The sequence below is a fragment of the Lytechinus pictus genome, chromosome 2 (genome assembly GCF_037042905.1).
Source record: "Lytechinus pictus isolate F3 Inbred chromosome 2, Lp3.0, whole genome shotgun sequence".
Classification (NCBI taxonomy): domain Eukaryota; kingdom Metazoa; phylum Echinodermata; class Echinoidea; order Temnopleuroida; family Toxopneustidae; genus Lytechinus; species Lytechinus pictus.
The window spans coordinates 20,507,598-20,526,434 of NC_087246.1; the positions used below are offsets into that span (position 1 = coordinate 20,507,598).

At 36.6% G+C, this 18,837-nt stretch overlaps 1 protein-coding gene across 1 annotated transcript in view; it reads right to left on the reverse strand.

The window, feature by feature from the left end:
• Positions 1 to 8: 8 nt before the first annotated feature.
• LOC129254595 (sodium-dependent dopamine transporter-like) overlaps positions 9 to 18,837 on the reverse strand; it is a 28,032-nt gene continuing 9,203 nt past the window's right edge. The window contains exons 2-13 of the mRNA XM_054893096.2: positions 18,145 to 18,279; positions 17,413 to 17,677; positions 16,517 to 16,655; positions 11,764 to 11,898; positions 10,966 to 11,069; positions 9,002 to 9,126; positions 8,400 to 8,512; positions 7,652 to 7,783; positions 6,811 to 6,910; positions 5,992 to 6,104; positions 5,143 to 5,310; positions 9 to 4,329 (exon numbers count right to left, since the gene is read on the reverse strand). Coding sequence (XP_054749071.2) covers positions 4,195 to 4,329; positions 5,143 to 5,310; positions 5,992 to 6,104; positions 6,811 to 6,910; positions 7,652 to 7,783; positions 8,400 to 8,512; positions 9,002 to 9,126; positions 10,966 to 11,069; positions 11,764 to 11,898; positions 16,517 to 16,655; positions 17,413 to 17,677; positions 18,145 to 18,279 — 1,664 coding nt within the window. The 3' untranslated portion in view covers positions 9 to 4,194. The remainder of the gene's footprint in view (positions 4,330 to 5,142; positions 5,311 to 5,991; positions 6,105 to 6,810; positions 6,911 to 7,651; positions 7,784 to 8,399; positions 8,513 to 9,001; positions 9,127 to 10,965; positions 11,070 to 11,763; positions 11,899 to 16,516; positions 16,656 to 17,412; positions 17,678 to 18,144; positions 18,280 to 18,837) is intronic.

The window sequence follows — 18,837 nt, forward strand, 5'->3', positions numbered from 1 at the left end:
CAACAGTGTTCTATTTTGTCGATAACATTTATATAATTTGGACGTCATTACATCTCGCAGGTGAAAATATATAATATTGGATACAAATACAACACTCAGGATTATAGATTTGATTACATAAAATATTGATATTACTTCTCTCTACCTTACATCTAATATTACTTACAAATTATTGTACAATAATTGACAAGATGATTCATAAATACTCTCACTGTGTGTTAAAACATTCTTGTATATGAAATATTTGGAATAGGATACTACTAAAAAGACATATACATACATGTACATCTGATACAAAATACAGTATATCGTATAACAATTTACAAGTCACATTACTTTTTTTTTAATTCCTGTGTATAAGTCGCATATTTTTCAGGATCAGGATTTTGTAAATTTAAAGTTACTGGTTATTCCATGAATGGATGAATTAAATGGTAATATACAATTGAACTTCAAGTTTTGGTGAGAGATGTTTGTGTTTCTTTGGAGGTGGCTGCATTATCTGTAAGAATCATCCATCTGAACTATAATATTAAGAACAAAATGGAATATATAAAAATCACATTAAATTGTACAGAATATCATGAACTCTTTGTTCAATGAGAAGTGTCAAGGAAGTAAAGCACACCAGTTACTTTAGGGAATAAAATTTTGTTCGAAATATAACAGATTTTAGATCAAGAAATTGACTGCTAGAAGTGCATCAAAATGTAGAACCAAACAATTTAGTTGTTCTCTTTCCTCTTTCAATATGTGACTTGAAGTTGAATGTGAATATTGTTCAACAAATCACAATAGTTTGAGATTTGCAATCAATCACAAGCATTTTTACTGCAGGGCCGTCTCAACAAGAAAGCAATATTATATGATTTACCAAACCTGCTTTGATCAGACAATTATCATATCAACTAACTGATCATGAATGAAATTATTGTTGTATTTTCATCAATCTGCGTGAGTTTCCATGAAATTCTCTTTAACTTCATGATTTTGTTTACTTGTTTCCATGGCACCAGTATGACTGGAATGATGGTAAAATGTTAGAATTTGATCGCAACTATCAAAAAGTGAGCTGTTAGACATTGTAACAAGTGATCTAACACCACTGGCTACTATCATTTGCAAGCAGTGATAACATCTAAAAAAGTGGATGGATGAAAAAGTGTGTATGTTGATCAGGTATATCTCTCATTATTTAATATCAATCTACCAAACCTTTAAGTATCTGATTTTCCATTAATCCGGTCAACACTGTCTGGGAACACAAGGAATATACAAATGGACGACTACAAACATGCATAGAGGGGGAAAAGTAGGCTTCCAATAATTATTTAATATTACACATGATGATAATATATCAGCTACATAGATACATTTGTTTGTCTACATAGTTAATTCACATGTCGATTTTCATATGATTTGTAGAATGACGCATTTAAAATGTATTGAATCATGTCACAATAATAATATCCTGTGTTATGATTTAATAGTTATTGGATAGAATAAAGTGCATATTTTTGTACAGAATAGAATATCATATCTTGTCAGTCATTTCCATATTAAACTTATAAATCAAGTTTAGAAGAAGCTTTATTCCTCTGTTCTCATTTGACATGTAAGACATATTATACACAGGCAATAATTAATGTCCCAATTCTAGGTGGTTCTTTATCGACATACATTGGACACTGATATATTGTATCAAAAAGTTCATACCAATTTTAGGTATAAAGTAACATATAATGATCGATTCATTTTGGTTTCATTTTGATTCATCATATTCACAATATTTATAACAAGTAAAGAATACAAATGAAAAAAAAAGAGAAATGCAATACCTAATAAAAACCTGGCTAAGGAATTAACTGATCAAGAAATAATGAAGTATTATCTTGAAATGGTTAATTGCAAGCAATTTTTTCCTGTATACAGTCCTGCACTTGCTTAAAGAAAATTATGATGATGGTAATAACTATAATATCTTTTATTAAGTGCAATATCTACATGTACTTTGCAGAATTGCCCAAGATGGATCAATATTTTCACTATTTTTTGCATTTCTTTTAATGATCTGTCGAGTATTTAAAAAAAAAAAGCCTGTCCAACTTGACTATGGAAAGCCAGTGATGCCAGAATTTATCATCTAAAATGTGCACATGTGCAAGCTGTGTGCTCTTGATAGATGACTGAATCACAACCATGCAAGTGTTATTAATTTGACTGAGCAGCATGCTTTCTTTCTATGTTCGATGGGAAAGTATGAAGACTGTGACCAATTCTTGTCAAGATTGTAAAGTTGAGGAATCTTATTGTCGCAGGCATGGCCGTACGCAGCCATTTTCGCTGGGGGGGGGGGGGGGGCAGCACGCATAAACTTTTTCGAAAGAACTCAAAAGTGAGGGAGCGAAGCGTCCAAGCTTGTCATTGGGGCGCTTTTGCCCTTTTTAAAGTGGAATTGAAGGATTTCTTGCATATTTATGGTGAAAATTTGTGAAAATTTTCAGTAAGAAAATGTAAGTTTTCAAAACTTCTGGGGGGGGGGGGGCAACTGCCCCTGCTGCGTACGGCCATGATCACAGGCCTTCCATAGTCACAATTGATCTACAAAGTCTGTTTTAAGACAAAAAACTCCAGGATTACAGTCATCTCGTAATGAAAGACTGTAAATACAAACGGCTGCTTATTACCACCAATAATAAACAGAAAGACATACGACTGAAGATTCAGAGAAAGAATATACAATCATCAAAAGAACATTGGCAAGATATCAACTAAATTTAAAATCCAATGTTTTAAAGACAACAAGGTATAATTAAGTTGATAAGCTTCATTCATTTGATCCACCCAATAAAGCGTCCTCATTGCAACTTGTTTAGATTAACTTTACGTAGATTTGTTCCCTATTTATTTACAATTGGAAATAAATTGTAATGCCTTTTTCTCCATCAATTCAACATCAATTGAATCCTATCAGATATATTTTAAAACCTTCACTCATGGAACATCATAGCAAATCCTCATTGAAGTAAACCAAAGACTTGATGTATTTCCTAGTTTATTTATTGAAAAAAGGACACACTGGAATTACACACTTTTCTATACATATCTTGAAATAATTTGTTACTCTATCGCCTAGATAAAACAAAATGATTTTTTAAATGGGCTGGTCATGTCCCTTCTACACACAGATATTGCTTGGGTAGGAAATATGGAAGAATTATACAGAAAGTATTAAATCTCACAAGTACTTCCAAAGTACACTCGCTTTGGTCGATACCAGTCGCATTTCACTCCATACAACTTTACATCCACTATAAATTTACTACAAAAAAGTTACCATATATTATATAGTATTTACACAACTTCACTGGAAAGATAGTTACAGTACTATTTACATTGTGATTTTTAATTTCTTTATAGTGTTTATGACAAGTGAGCGTTTTAAGTTCTTGTTTTCCAGTGACAATTGTCTTCATACTCATGTCATCACAATAATGTTTTTATTATATTTTCATGTTTCATACACTGAATATGTATTGACTTTCAAGAAGTTTGTAGTCAACAGCTTAATGGCGACTGAGGAACAGTCAAAGATAAATTCTGACAGACTGCTTTATTACTTTTTTATTAAATGTTTTAAGATTTTCCTGGTTCTTTTGAAATGTAGACAACTTGACCCAAGTCCATTTCACATAATACAAAATAATAGTCCAAGTTTTACACAATGTTTAAGCTGACACTGAACATACATCCAAATAGTACCATCTCACGAATTGTCACCTAGAGAGGGCGCTCACAATATGTCAGTGTATTTGTCAATATGTTTGAAATGTTGTTTTATTTATACATAGATTTTTTGTGTTCCTGCAAAATACACATAATATTGTGTAGAACCACTTATGAATAACCCCCCCAAAAAAACAATGTTCTAATGATTTTGAGTTATAAAGTTCAAATCAATCTGACTTGACGTGAATACATCTTCAACTAAGATAAAAATTAACCTACAAAAGGCTTGCTCTTGTGGGTGTATTCAATTCGGCAATTTTCATTCCTTTGATTTTGACCTCTCACTTATTCATAGTATTGAATACATAAAATATGCTTTAGTATCATCGGATTGACACAATTCACTGGCTTGCAAGCTGCCTCCAGTTGCATTTAAATTATTTGACAGGTGCATTGTGGGATGCCTCACACAAGCGTCACTGGCTTGCACGTTGCCTCCAGTACCATGCCGTTCATTCTGCTCTCGTGTTCTGCGGTATACACGCTGCCGTCATAGCCATTAGGCCACGATTTCCGGGGATGAAGATTCGTCATGATACGCTAAATAAATGAAGAAAAATAAAACAAATCCTCCACAGTTAGTCATATGAAAAATCTGAAAGAGTCATAGACACAGTGATATTCATAGTCTGGTTCTAGTCTTCTAGTCATAATGGTCTATTTACAGTCATATATTCATACACTAATCAGAGTCTTGGTGTAGTATTTATAGTCTATTCCTAGTTCAATCATAGTTATGGTCTAGTCAGAATCTTAGTCACATTTATATTCATTGTGTTAGTTATATTTCAGTTATGTACATAATCCTAGTCATGTTCCAATTTTCAATATAGTTATAGTGATTGTCTTAATCATATTTATTTGCATAGCCATATTCATCATTATGTTACTAGTTCTGGTCAAAGTCAAACTGAACTGGTAAATTTGTAAAGGCTTGAACTGCTTGGCCCCTCATACTTTCACTATCATACATTTATGAATTATTTTGTAAATGTGAAGCCCTAGAAGAGAATAACACCCAAAACAATTCAATCCCTCTAAGGAAAGTGAAATGAACCAGTGGAAATGGTCCAGGGCCCCCCATTACATGAAAGTTATTATTATGACAGTAATTTTGCCATCTCTTGGTATCTTCCATAAAATCCTTGATTGTGATTGGCTGTTTAGCATTGTTACCATGGTAGTTACCATTGGATGGCAAAGTTACTAATATACTAATTTATATGCAAAGGGTCTCAGTTGACATAATAAATAATCATTGTGCCTTTCTCTGACCAACCTTTACAACAAACTTTACATACATTAAGTGTTTGGAGTATTTCTTTTTTTATTCCATACTATCATCAAACTCACCTCCCACAATGAGCCAGGTGTCGTGAGGAGTTGGTAGGCAGCTACGATGGGTATCATGGAGATGGATGTACATGTTATCATCCAACCAACGGCTACTGACCATTCAGGGTATTCATAGCTATCCAGGGTAAATGGTGCGTAGTTTGCCAGACCGAACCCCATGATGAACTGCAGAAGACAGGAATAGAATGAGAAAGATATAACACTGAGAAAGAATGAGATATGTTTCTGAGCTCGCTTTGAATTGAGGGAGATTTTGAATAAGTAGTTTTAAATTTGACCGATGTATCGAATGCTTAAAGTGAGTTTGGAAGGTTATTCCAGAAAAGTGGGGCGGCATGAGTAAAAAGAATGTCCCTCATATGTTTTGGTCAAGATTGGAGGGACAATTAGTAAATTATTACTGTCTAGGACTATATGGTCCAATTCCAATATCAAACAACAATGTGGAGGCAAGAGGGCAATGTAGATATCCAAACACAGCTCTACATTCCAAACTAGCTCCTGGAATTTACTATCAGACTCAATACAAAGGATCATTTCAAGGATCCCAAGCAGAAAATTATATACAAGAGAGAGCCTCGAAAATCTTGATGCGGGGAAAATTCAGGGGAGGAGGAAAAGGGGAAGAAAATGGTATTTTGGATGGACTTTATGCAGAAATTGTTTGAAGAGAGAGGAGTCAAAGAATTGGGAGAGGTGCTTGCAATCTGTTTTGCATACATTACCTGTTGCTATATCTTGTAATTATCCAGCAGGCTTTCTGGTTTTCTAGAACCCCTCTTCAAAAACAAAACCTAAGATTGGGATTTGGAGAAATCCAATGTATTATTTCAGTCTCATACTCACTATAATCATAACAGGGCTGAGGAACATCCAGCAGAACCGCCAATAAAACCCTGGCTTCCATCCGCACATCTCTTCTATGTCTTCTGAAACTTTCTCTGTTGGTATCGTGAGTCCTAGGTAAGAGAATATAAGCAGGATGATCAAATGCTCATGCTTGTAGCAAGCTATTGATTTATAAGGCAACCTTCCGTCTGCATAATGTTTTTTTTTCATTCCCAACATGTATATAACCCTAATTATTATTTAGAAATTCAAAACTCCCATATCAATGCACAGATCAGTGCTGGTAGCATGTGTGTCTCCCTTTGCTCAAAATTGATATCGCCTCCCTCCCCCTACCTGATGAAAAGTACTGTTCTTTATTGGAGTAGCAGCTGTTTTGCATAAAATTCAGTAAATATTACAAACTTATGAAAAAAAATTAAGAGTTACAAACTTATTGATATCAAAATTAAATGGTACCGTAAGAAGTTGTAGAGACATGTGTATCCCTCCTGTTATAATATCTTCAATACACCATAGCTGTATTCCCCCCTTATGTAGGCAAAGTGACCATGAGCTGAATGTGATTGCATGGGACTAGTACATTTTTCTTATACAAGAATGCTTTCCCAAAGGAGTGAAGAGTATTGTATGATTATGAAATAACATAAAAGTTCACCTAGTCAGTGCTCACTGTTCTGTTAATAATGTGGCTAATGATACTAATTTTTAGCTCTCATTGACCTGCTATGAACAAATAAGAAAACGAAATTTGCCTAGTCAAACACTTAATTTCATATTATAAAATGAAATGTAAGTGAGAAAATGGGTCATTACCATATAACCATGCTACTGCCAGTGTCTCAAACAAAACCACAAACAATATGGCGTAGTAAGCTGCACAGTTGTCAAATAGATTTACCAGATATGTGCCACCCTGCAAGAAAAGTTTATCATTATAATTCATGTGAAGTACATAGGATCATTACTAATATCAATAAAGATCATTTAATCTGTAGAGCATTGAACAGCTAAAGATAGAAGATCTTGATGTACTTAGTGAAAGACGGAACCCTAATAATCTTCTATTTACATATCAAATTCATATTTTGGAGAAAAAATACAAATAAGAAAGGCAAAGCAGTGTTTGATTGAATTGATACTTTCCGCAAATTCTCATGTAGCATGTTTTACAAGAGTTTGACTAAAGAGATACAATACAAAAACCACCAATAATTTCAAAAGTCCAAGTTTAATTCTATACCTTGAATTAACATCTCAACATCTTTTTTTAATTTCATTTTACTTGGATGAACCAAACTTACCTCCTAATACATGCATAATGATTTTTTGTTTGGTTATTTTGAATAACCAGCAAAACTATGACTTTCATTATACACATCAATACGCAAAATATATTTTGTTCAAATACATGTGCATTTTAATTTTAGTGTTTATATAAATTTGTTAAGATATGAAGCTATGTGTATACATTATGTTACTTAATTACGTATTTCTTAAGTATTTGTTATAAAATCGACTGTCTTATTCCAACTCGTTGTTTACAGTGTATTATGCAAATATCTCGCTACTGTAAAGAAATTTACTATTAAAATATCCTAAGAGAATTACAGAATTAAGTTGTCATTGGGATAAGTTTGCTCTGATAGATACCAACCTGGGATGTGAATGCTAAACCAACCAAAAAGTAGAGTGCAAAGAGGAAGGCGATAAAGATCTCACGATGCTTCTTTACCACCTTAGGGAACTGATCACCAAGACCTGTCAGGATTGCTTCTGATCCACCAAACTTGAATGGAAACAATCAAATTTAATAATTGTGTCATAATATCACTGGTTAATGACTTAACTGCATGTGTATATAATAGATTAAAGCAAAATATTTTATTCATTTATTTATTTACCTACATTTATTTATGTATGTATGTATTATTTATATATTTATTTATTTTTTTATTTACTCTCTCGGGAAAAATAGAGCCTTTGACCAGAAGAATATGAAAGAGACATTTAATATTTTGAATGATATGAAAATAGGTCCAAAAATACATTGAAAATTGTTTAGGAGTATTAGGTCTTCACATTTTAATTTCATATATTTTCTAATTTCAATGACAACTATTCTTTTTTTTTTCAAGAAAAGGTCAACTATCTGCATTCAAATAGTTGTTCACAGTCTTTTGCACAACACTTTAAGGTCGCAAATTCAAAGTCAAACTTCATTTCAGGTCACAAGGTTGGGAATTCTGCTAAAATGTCTTACACAATGCTCGTGTTATCATGCAAGCCTGAATTCAATGCAGTGGACATATCCCCTGTGGATTTAAAATAGATCTAGAATGGATATGAAACTGCAATTATTTTTGAACTATTATATAAATCACATAGAATGGAATATTAGTTACCGAGCTGTCAAGACCCAGTGTGAGCAGCATGAGAAAGAAGAGGACGGACCAGACATTGGCGCCGGGCATCGTAGCTAATGCTTCAGGATATGTCACAAAGACAAGTCCAGGTCCTGATGGTATAAAATGAAATTACTGTGAAATCTTGATGTAAGGGGGATAAAGTTTGGATTATACTTCATTGAACAATGTATTTTTCTTATAAGTTAATGATAATGATGATAATTCGTAATTTCATATTACAAGATTTCTTTGAAAGTATGAACTCCACTGTGCATTACATAGTAAATAATGCTAACAACTTATTTATTCTAAAAACTTGTTTTAAGATTCAAATATGAGTCTTTGGAAATGTTTTTCAGTACAAATACACTTTAAAAGTAACTCAGATAAAAGATCGCCTTACTAAGAAAAGTATCTGTCACATTTGCTTCATTTTCCTTTTTTTTTGGAAGTTACAGGTAATATAGCAGGAAATTGCTCTGCGATCACTTTGAAATTTTGGTTTCATTGTGAAATTGATAGTCCTACTTCACATACCTTTCTTTTGCTCCTTTTAAAATAGTAATGCATCAAAAATCAGTATGAGAAGTTGTACTTACCTTCTGTTGCTACTTGGTCAATAGACTGTTTGTTACGATCTGCCATGTAACCCAATACTGCAAACACCACAAAACCAGCAAGGAAACTTGTACAGCAATTGATAGTACTTGTCAACAATGCGTCTCTGCAAAAAAGGAAGGGAGGAATGGGAAGAACATGTTTAAAATGTGTCACTTTGGAAATGTCGCGGTTCAGTGGTACTGACTTTCATTTTGTAATCGGAGGGCTATGTGCCTATGTTCGAATGTGTTGATCTTTTCCACGGGCGTAGATACGGTCGTGGCGCCACGCGATTTAAGTGTGGATGATAGAGACCCCCCTCCCAGAACGGTAGGTTTGCTGCTCGAATCTACCCCAGTGAACATAGGCCTAATCGTCAACAACCGATCCGGCATGCCGAGACGACTAATCCACTGCTACCACTTCTTCTCAAGTCGTCAATGTTCAGTCCATCTACTCCTATATAGCTCTGAACTTCTTCTCTTCATCGCTGTCTTCCAATTCATCAATTCCTTTCAGTTGCTAATCTACTCATTGCCACTCAATAATCATCACTGTCAGTTCACAATTCTTCAACTCATCTACTACTCTTCATTTTCTCATCTACTCATCACCGTTCATCCACCCATTACTACCAGATCTTCTTAATTCATCAACTCATCTACTTCTCTCAACTTCTCATCCACTCATCACCGATCATCTATTTATTGCTACCAGTTCTTCTCAAATTTATTCATGGAGTGATATAATACTCTCAACTGCTCATCCACTCATCGCCGCTCATCTATTCATCGGTGCCAGGGCTTCTCAATTCATTCATCTCCTCCTTTCAATTCCTCTACTCATTCCCGCTCATCCAGTCATCACGGCCCATTCTTCAGTCATCAACTCATCTACTCCTTTCTACTGTTTTATACTCATTGCCGCTCTTCCGCACATCACTGTCACTTCTTCTCCATTCATCAACTCATCTAGTACTCTCAAATGCTCATCTACTCATCGCCGATCGTCTATTCATCGTTACCAGTTCTTCTCAAATTTATTGATCAACTGATATAGTACTTTCAACTGCTCATCCACTCATCGCCGCTCATCTATTCATCGGTACCAGGACTTCTCATTTCATTCATCTACTTCTTTTAAATGTTCCTCTACTCTTTCCCGCTTACCCACTCATCACTACTAGGACCAATCAACTCATCTCAGCACTCTTATTTTCTAATTAATCATTCTCAATTAGTTTGCAGTCACCCTGAGGACTTACACATGCATCACGAAAGACACTTATCACATTTCAGGACTAACCAATCTTAAAGATCGGTTAGTCGCTTCTTTAACTCTTGCTTGAAAATCATGGGAGCGTTTCATTATGAAAGGTTGTCATAAGAATAGGCCTATGGCAACTTTCCCAGGTTGGGATGAGTGCATTGTAACAGTTCGATAATGACAACCTGAAGTGCTGACGACACTCATGACCTGCCCCCCTCATATGTTCTGATTTAATTCCATACGTTAATTAATTATCTTCCTGAGTGATAACCTCGGTATAACATAACATTATCAATCAAACCAGTTATCTGAAATTCGTGATCGATTTCAAACCGTCTATCGTTCCGGGGTCTGATATTAGTATTAGGCAGCTTTAGACTTGCGGCGCAACTTCTGTGAGGCGCTTATTTGGTAAAATATCGTTAATCGTTATGCGCGTGTGCAGAACAGTTGATCCCATGTCTTGCTCATGTGCGTTACAATGTTTTTTTTTTTTTCTTTCCTTTTAATTCCGGAGAATAAAAAATAACCTTTATTTCATAATATAAAGAAAATAATAACGAATCAAATTATTTTACATAACTCTATATTCATTCTTTTACATGCAGTAAATTCTTGGCCACATTTGCGCGTTCATAGAAGTTGCATCGCAGATCTAAAGCTACCGAGTACAGCACTTGATGAGATTACTTACTTATAGATATTGTTGTGGAATCTGTTGTAGCTTGAAAGTGCAAGAAGAACACCAAATCCAGGGCCAAGAGAGAAACAGATCTGTGTGGCGGCATCAACCCATACCTGCAATCATAAAAATGTATGGTGCATTATGAATCATAATTTTATTATATATAAAATAAACGAACCGCAGCGTTAGTAATGAGAATGGTGAATATGTCCATTTTGCTTTATTTTGTTGCTTCAATGCGCCTTAAACACATTGCCAGCTTCGGATTTGCGGCGATGCAATTTCTGTGACGCATTTATTTTGCCCCAAAAATGTTATGAGCATGAGCATAATTAGATTAGCTGTTCTTCGCAAGCGCGCAGCGATGTTTTGGCCAAATAGAAGTTACGTCGCCTACAGGCCTATACTGATACCAAAATGAAAACATTCAGATTTCCAACAAATTTGCAAAACTTTCATCTTCGAAATCAACAGCATGATCGGCAATTGACATTATATTGCGTAGGCTGCACTTTATGAAATAATGTTTGTGATAATTAAAATGATGATCATAATATTTCTGTCATCCGCGTCATTTTTCGTTATCACCATCTTCACTACCACGACCACAAATCTGATTATGATTATCAAGATAACCATCACTATCATCTGATCATCGTCGTCATGATCATCACAATAATCATCTCGCCTTATTCATAATCATCATAATCATCGTCATCATCATGATCCTCCTCCTCCTCCTCATCAACTTTCATCATCAGTAAGATCACTTAACTTGTATCAAGTATTTTCTGAGGATGTACTCACTGAAGCAGTTAGCAGACGATCCCATTTCGGAATGAGGTAATACTTGATCCCCTCGCCAGCGCCAGGTAGAGTCACACCCCTGATAAGCAGACAGAATAATACCACGTACGGAAGGGTAGCTGTTATCCATACAACCTAGAAAGAAAAAAAGAGGCGTTTCACCAGTAGTTTCGTTCCAACGTCACGTGATTTGGATACAAACAATATCCACAGGAACTTTTCATCAACGTCTGCTGTGTGAGAACTTTCCTTGATTTTGATTGATTTTGATTGGTTGGGAAGCACGGTTGACTGACTGTTACTATAGTAACTGTCGGGTAAATCGTGCTTTGTTAACTAAAACATCCTTTCATGAAATGTCCCCTCCGTTAATTTATGACTTGCATCAGCTAGTATTTGCAGAAATACAAGAACCTACCTTTAAAGGCCACCGCACACCTTACGACTGTTTGCGATCCGATTTTGGAACAAATCGCATTTTGCTCATTTTCTGAAAATGTGAATGGAACATATCATTTCATTTGAGGTTTAAATAATTATTAATTGAAAGAATACTAATATAAACATTTTGAAAGATTGCAAGCCTTTATTTCGGAGTAAAGGCCAAATTAGTTTCATATCGTAGCTAATCATACGACTGCTATGACGTCATTACGACTAGATATTTAATTCGCTTTTATTCTAAGAAGGATGATAGCATAGTCACAGATTTGAACATAGGTATTCGTACGATGATTTAGAACATTACACAGTAAGATATTCCAAATCTCAATGTTAGCATCAAATCCTACTACATTTTATTCTGAAATCGGATCGCAGACCAATTGTAAGGTGTGTGGTCGCCTTAAGACAAGTAATCACAGATTTCACTCTTTAGTTTTAAGTGATATAGGGCAAGATAAACATGATAAAAAGAGTCTAAATTATATTCGTATATGTCGTTCAAGGGAGCCGTAACTTAAAACTGTTCGAAGTTGAGAGTGGCTGGTCTCCTTTCTTGTGGTAAATTTTATTCACCATTAAAATGTTCATTGGTGATAGCGTGTAAGAAAGGTTCACCAGTCGTTCGTAAAGTCGCTCTTAACTTAAGAACAGCTTTATGAAACACCCACCCGGTATGACATCGTAACGATCATCGTCATATGAAATATAATAAGTTTGTTCTGATATGTTTCATGCAACCCACTGAACTATCTGTGTCATGTGAATCGAGGATTTCCTGAAGTAGTGAACAACATGAACTGCTGACAACCTTTGCGGGTGGACAGACTCTAAACCCGAGTGTTTGTCGACCGCAATCGAACGAGTTACACGACTCGGACGACGGGCGATGCTACTCGCATTCCCCTCCGCCATCGATTGGGGGGAAGACACTTGAAATTGATGACCATGAACCAGTCACATCGTACTTGTAGGTTGGGGAATGATGTAAGACTGGTAAAAACAATTGTGATTTGGCTAGATTATCGACTAATCCAATTACTTTGAATACGAACCGGGTGATTAATAATTCATGTTGTCGATCGTTGTCTTTATATGGGTCTGCATGACTGATGCCGAGTTAATCGAGATTGGAATAGGAGCCCGAATATAAACCCCGGCAACTAACGATTGGGCTTCGAATTCTGATATCACGGCAGCTTATGCCTACGTGTCGTTTTGTAGAATATGGAAAAGGATATATGATTTTTAATTTGTGATCACCAAAATCAAAACAGAATAACGGGAAGTTGGCTCTGTGGTAGCATGTCCGCCTCTTGACCATGTAGGTGCGATCCCCAGTCTCCGTCATCCCGAGGAATTAACAAATCGCCCTTTTTTCCAAGCACAACCTGGTTGAACTAAATCGGAGAAGAGTAATTACAGTCATGTACAATATAATCGGAAGTTTACGATTCAAGACGGGAGCCTGCATGAAGGTAATCGGGGACGGTAACTCCCTCGGTGCACCATTAAAAGCCCAAATCGACCATGCAACCTATCTATAGCCAGCGGCGTAACATGGGTCGGTGGCCGGGGGGGGGGGGGGGGGGGGGGGCAAGAGCCAAAAATTTCCCGGTCATATCATGGAACAGGCAATGGCGTAATAAGGCAACAATTTTGAGGGGGCGATATGGCGTATCGGGCAAATATATATATATATATATATATAAGCGAGCGAGCAAAATTTTTTGACATTTTTGTTGCAAAAATCCAATTTTGTGATAGGTTTTGACATAATGTTAAAAAGATTATATTATATTTCACCCTCCTCTCTTTCCTTTTTTTCTCTCTTTTTTGTACGCCACGGTGAACAGGATTTTTGTTATGACTGTGAGCATCAGGGCGAAGCTCTATATGCTCGAGGGGGCCGAGTATGGCGCTTCTGGCAAAAAGTAGCTTAATATAGGTCCCGAGCGAGCGAAGCGAGCGAGATAAAAAAATTCACCTTTTCATGAGAATCTAACATGAAGATAGATTTTAACGTGATATTCAGAAAAATATAATACACTTTCCTTTCTTTCCTCATTTTTTTTGTTTGGTTGTAGAACTTTTGGGGGCCATGGTCCAAACTCATCCATATAACAGTGCTTTATGGGTGGGGTCCAGGGCAGAGCCCCGGAACCTCTTGATATCAAAGCCATTTTAAACCTTACGGATGGCCACTTATTTTAATCAAATTGCGTGTATATTTATATAGTTTTAACACAACACATTAATTCAATACAGTTGTGTATCGTAATCATCCAAATATTGTGAGGGGCACACCATAGCAAATGTGGGAAAAAATTTAAAAAGTCGCCAGCGAGCGAAGCGAGCCAGAAAAAAATGGCCTTTTAAAATGAAATTCTAATTACGTGATAGATTTTTACATCATTATAGCAAATATCATGTCATATTTTATTTTCATTCATCTCATTTCGCTGCCTCCTTTATTTTCTTTTATTTCCCCTTGGCTGTGGAACCACCCCCCCGGTACGCCAGTGCTTCAACGTAAAGCTTAATGCAGGAAGGGTCCATACATGGGCCCGTTATAGAACCCATTAAAGGTTACAGATGAAGAGCCCCCACTGCACGGGGTCTTGACTCTTGGACAGAGCCTTTGGAGATTTAGCAAGTTTATGATAGACTTTCATACGACATTATGCTATATACCATCCATTTTTCTTCCCGCTCGTTATCTCAATCCTCGGCAGCCCGGTAGTGTACGTTATCTTGTCCCTATTCTTTATTTTCCAATTTAGATTTTGGCTAATTCCATTCTGCCTTTATTTCCCGCTTTTGTTTGCCTTTTTGTCATCTTTAATTTATTTCCCTGTCTTACTAATCCCTCGGATTACTATCCCTCGGATAGGACGTTAAATGGAGGCCCCGTGTAGAGGAGAGTCACCACCTTTGCACGTTAAGAACCCACTGCACTATTCGTATAAGAGTAGGGGGAAACCCCGGTGTAGTGGTCCACCTGCATTCCCCCAATCAGTTATATCGGGAGGAGAGACCTGCGGGTCATAGTGATTCAGTTCGCTTTTCGCCTCCCAGGCACAGGTGACGCCAAACAAATAATAATAATAATAAAATGCTAATGTATTTGTATATCGGGGCGAATTGTTCTTTCTCACTTGTTCTTTTTTCCTTCCTTTTCCCGTTATCTTTCCGTTTTCCCTTTTTTATGTTTTTTCTTAGTTTTCTTTTCCCTTTTCCTTTCCCTTTCCCCTTTTTCCTTTCCTTTACCTTTCCCTTCCCTCCCCCCTTTTTTTTTCTTTTTCCCGTTTTTTAAATATATTTTCCCGGTGAGCTCCGCCAGGGGGGGGGGGCAGCTTGCCCCCCCCCCCCCTGCCCCCCCGCCTGTTACGCCACTGTCTATAGCCAACATTCGCAATGTACATCACTGCAAACATTAAGTTCAATTCACAATTTATTTATAAACATGTCGTGCAGTAAAGAAAATATTTAATGTCCGCACAAAGAACCACGTATAGTCCTGTTAACATTTTGCTTGTTGGAGTCAGATGGTCACTATACAAAAACTATTTTCCAGACGTCATGGATTAACAGATCCAAAGCCTCTACTTGTCTGGATACCAAGAAAATGACAGCGGTAGCGAGCCCGCGTGAGCAGAAGTGATGGATTGTTTGAAAGGACATGAAAGAAGGGATTAAAATCAATAAGGAACAGTTCCATTGGAAAATACATTTACATGGTTCTGCGAGTCGTCGTTAACAGTCGTCTCTCATCATAAGATCGTTAATTCCATATTTTTCGTATGCTGGCACGCAAGAAGATCCAAGAACCGTTTAAAGAAAGTTTTCGGCGCTGACAAGATGTCATTATCCAATAGTAGTTACCATAGTAAAAGCCAGACATTTGTGCTTCCCAGCCAACCAAGACCGATGATAATACATGTTTAATTGCCACTGATCTATAACAACTTGTCAGACGACAAATATTGACGAAACACTCCCCAGAATGCTAAGTAGCTATCATGGATTGATAATACACTGTAAAAACTGTGGTATTAAAATTGAAACCAGTTGGTGTTAATAGAGGATCACACCCTGAGGTGTTAAAATTACACCATAGAGATTGAACATAACACCAAAGAGTGTAAATGTAACAACCAAAGATGTTGTTGCACCTATAGGTGTTAAACTAACATTGTCAATTTAACACCGGCGTAAATAACTGGTGTGGTTCTCTGTGTACACCGGTTAACACCGCATTTTTTGAGGTCATAACTTCATTAATGAATGGGATATTTTCTGAAGATCCTACCTTTCCTGAGCCTTTGATGCCCTTCCAAAGACTGAAGTAGCAGATGATGTAGACTGCGAGAAGACAGAGAGCCAGTTGCCATACCACCTTGCCGAGGTCATCAATACCGCTGCTCTCATGCGACTGTAACACTGCTCGTCTGTTGAGAATACGATAATCGTAATGATTAAGATTTACAGTTAAATTATAAAAAGTATGCTATCAAAGGAAGATGTAGACTGATTTATATCGCAATCTCGGTCGTGAATTGGCAAAACGGTATATCTTTCTTTTATTAGCTTCTTCCGAGATATCCGCTATTTTAGATTTTAGAGCTGGTATTGCTGTATGAGAATAATTTTCGATGGTGGTCCACCTGCAGTCCCCCAATCTTATATCGGGAGGAGAGACCTGCGGGTCATAGTGATTCAGTTCGCTTTTCGCCTCCCAGGCACAGGTGACGCCAAACAAATGATGATAATAATACGCGCTACCAATATGAATAATATAATTCTTTTAATATTTATGGTATAATCGATTTTTCTTAAGCCAATATATTAACATGAGAAGGATGCAAGGGAGAAAAAATATAAACCGGAAGTAAAGTAGTGAGGAGGGGAAAAGAAAACTAGGCTAGAGGGAATGAAAAAAAAGATACAGAGAAGAACAGGAAAAAGGAAAAATAAGAGGAAAGAGAAGAAGAAAAATGGATTGAAGATGGAAAGTAACCGGAACTTTATGGATATATACATCATAGCCGTTTATAAGGTTGAAAACCCCAGGCAAATCTTAACATTGACGGTGTTTAATTCTCTCTAAAGACACACACAATTTTTTTGTGGATACAAAATATTATACCAAAAACATATCAGAAAAAAATCATACCTTAATATCCGTTGACAGTAGACTTCACTTACTCGTAATATTCTGTTGCAGCTGATACATTTCGATCGACGATATCGGTGACGTTCTTTCCGTACTCGTTGACGAATACTATGGAGACATTGTAAGCCGGACCAGAGCGAGGTTCGAAGCATCGGTCGGTGTTCCACGAGTTGGAACACGTACTCCAGGGTAAGACCTTCTGAAAGGATGCGATGAGGTAGTAGATGGAATACGAGATGATCACATTGTAGTAGAAGTCGACAAAGAACGCGATACAGATCATCGCAAACCCCACACCTGTAGAATTTATAGAACAATGATTCCCCTAGTCATTGCATTAGTCTGAAATAAACTGATTAATCAATTAATCCATAGTTGTATTTCATTAATTTACTAACTTTAAACAGGTAAGTCTGCATAATCATCCCCTATTAGAACCTTAATGAAAGGAGTTCTATGAATGCATTGATTTAAAACATAATGATTGTAAACACATTTTATTCTGGGTCTTATCCGGTCTTTATTGTTTATTCTAACAATACCAAATTTTGGACAATACTTCTCGGCAAGTTAAGCATAAATGCAGTCCTTCCATTTTACAAGAAAAAGAGTTTTACAATACATAAAAGTATTCAAAAGAATCATTCTCTGATTTTTATTGATTCTTCTAACTAATACAGAATATTGGACAACGCCTCTGCAAGTAAGGGGTTTAATCAGTACCATTTATAAAAAAAAAAGTGATGTGAAATGCATGTATCTACCTTTGAAGAGCGGGCTAACCTTGTCCCAGACTGTGATAGGACCGGTTTGATGGTACTGTCCCAGGGCTAACTCCATGTAGAAGAGTGGTATTCCCATGAAGATCAACATGAAGATGTATGGTATCAGAAAAGCACCTGTACAGGAATAAATTCTCGCATTAAGATTGTGAACATTAACAAGCCAGTTCGGAGAAACAATCTACAGTAATATGCTTTTCACACTGCATTTCCTTAACCCCATACTATCCTTAACCCCGGACTATCCTTAACCCCATACTATCTTTTTTTCGATTCACACTGTCTTTCTTAGCCCCGTAATATTTGCTTAGCCGGGGTTAACGCCTTAACCCCGGGCAATCACACAGCTCATAAATATTGATGATTTTACCATACAGAGCGCGATTAACGTGCAATTTCGACTTCTGTGATTGGCTAATGCTTAGCCCCGCTTTTGCTTAGCCCTGTTTCGTTTCACACTGCATCTCTTAGCACCGCAATTGTGGTGCTAGCACCACAATAAGCCGGCTAACCCTGCTTTTTGCAGGGCCAGATAGTACCGTACTATTTACCGTGCTAGCCCACTTTGCTAAAACGTAGTGTGAAAACGAAGTGGGCTAAGCTTAACCCCGGGAAATTGGTGGGGCTAACTGCTAAGACCCCCCCCCCCCCTTAGCCCCACCAATTTAGGACAAA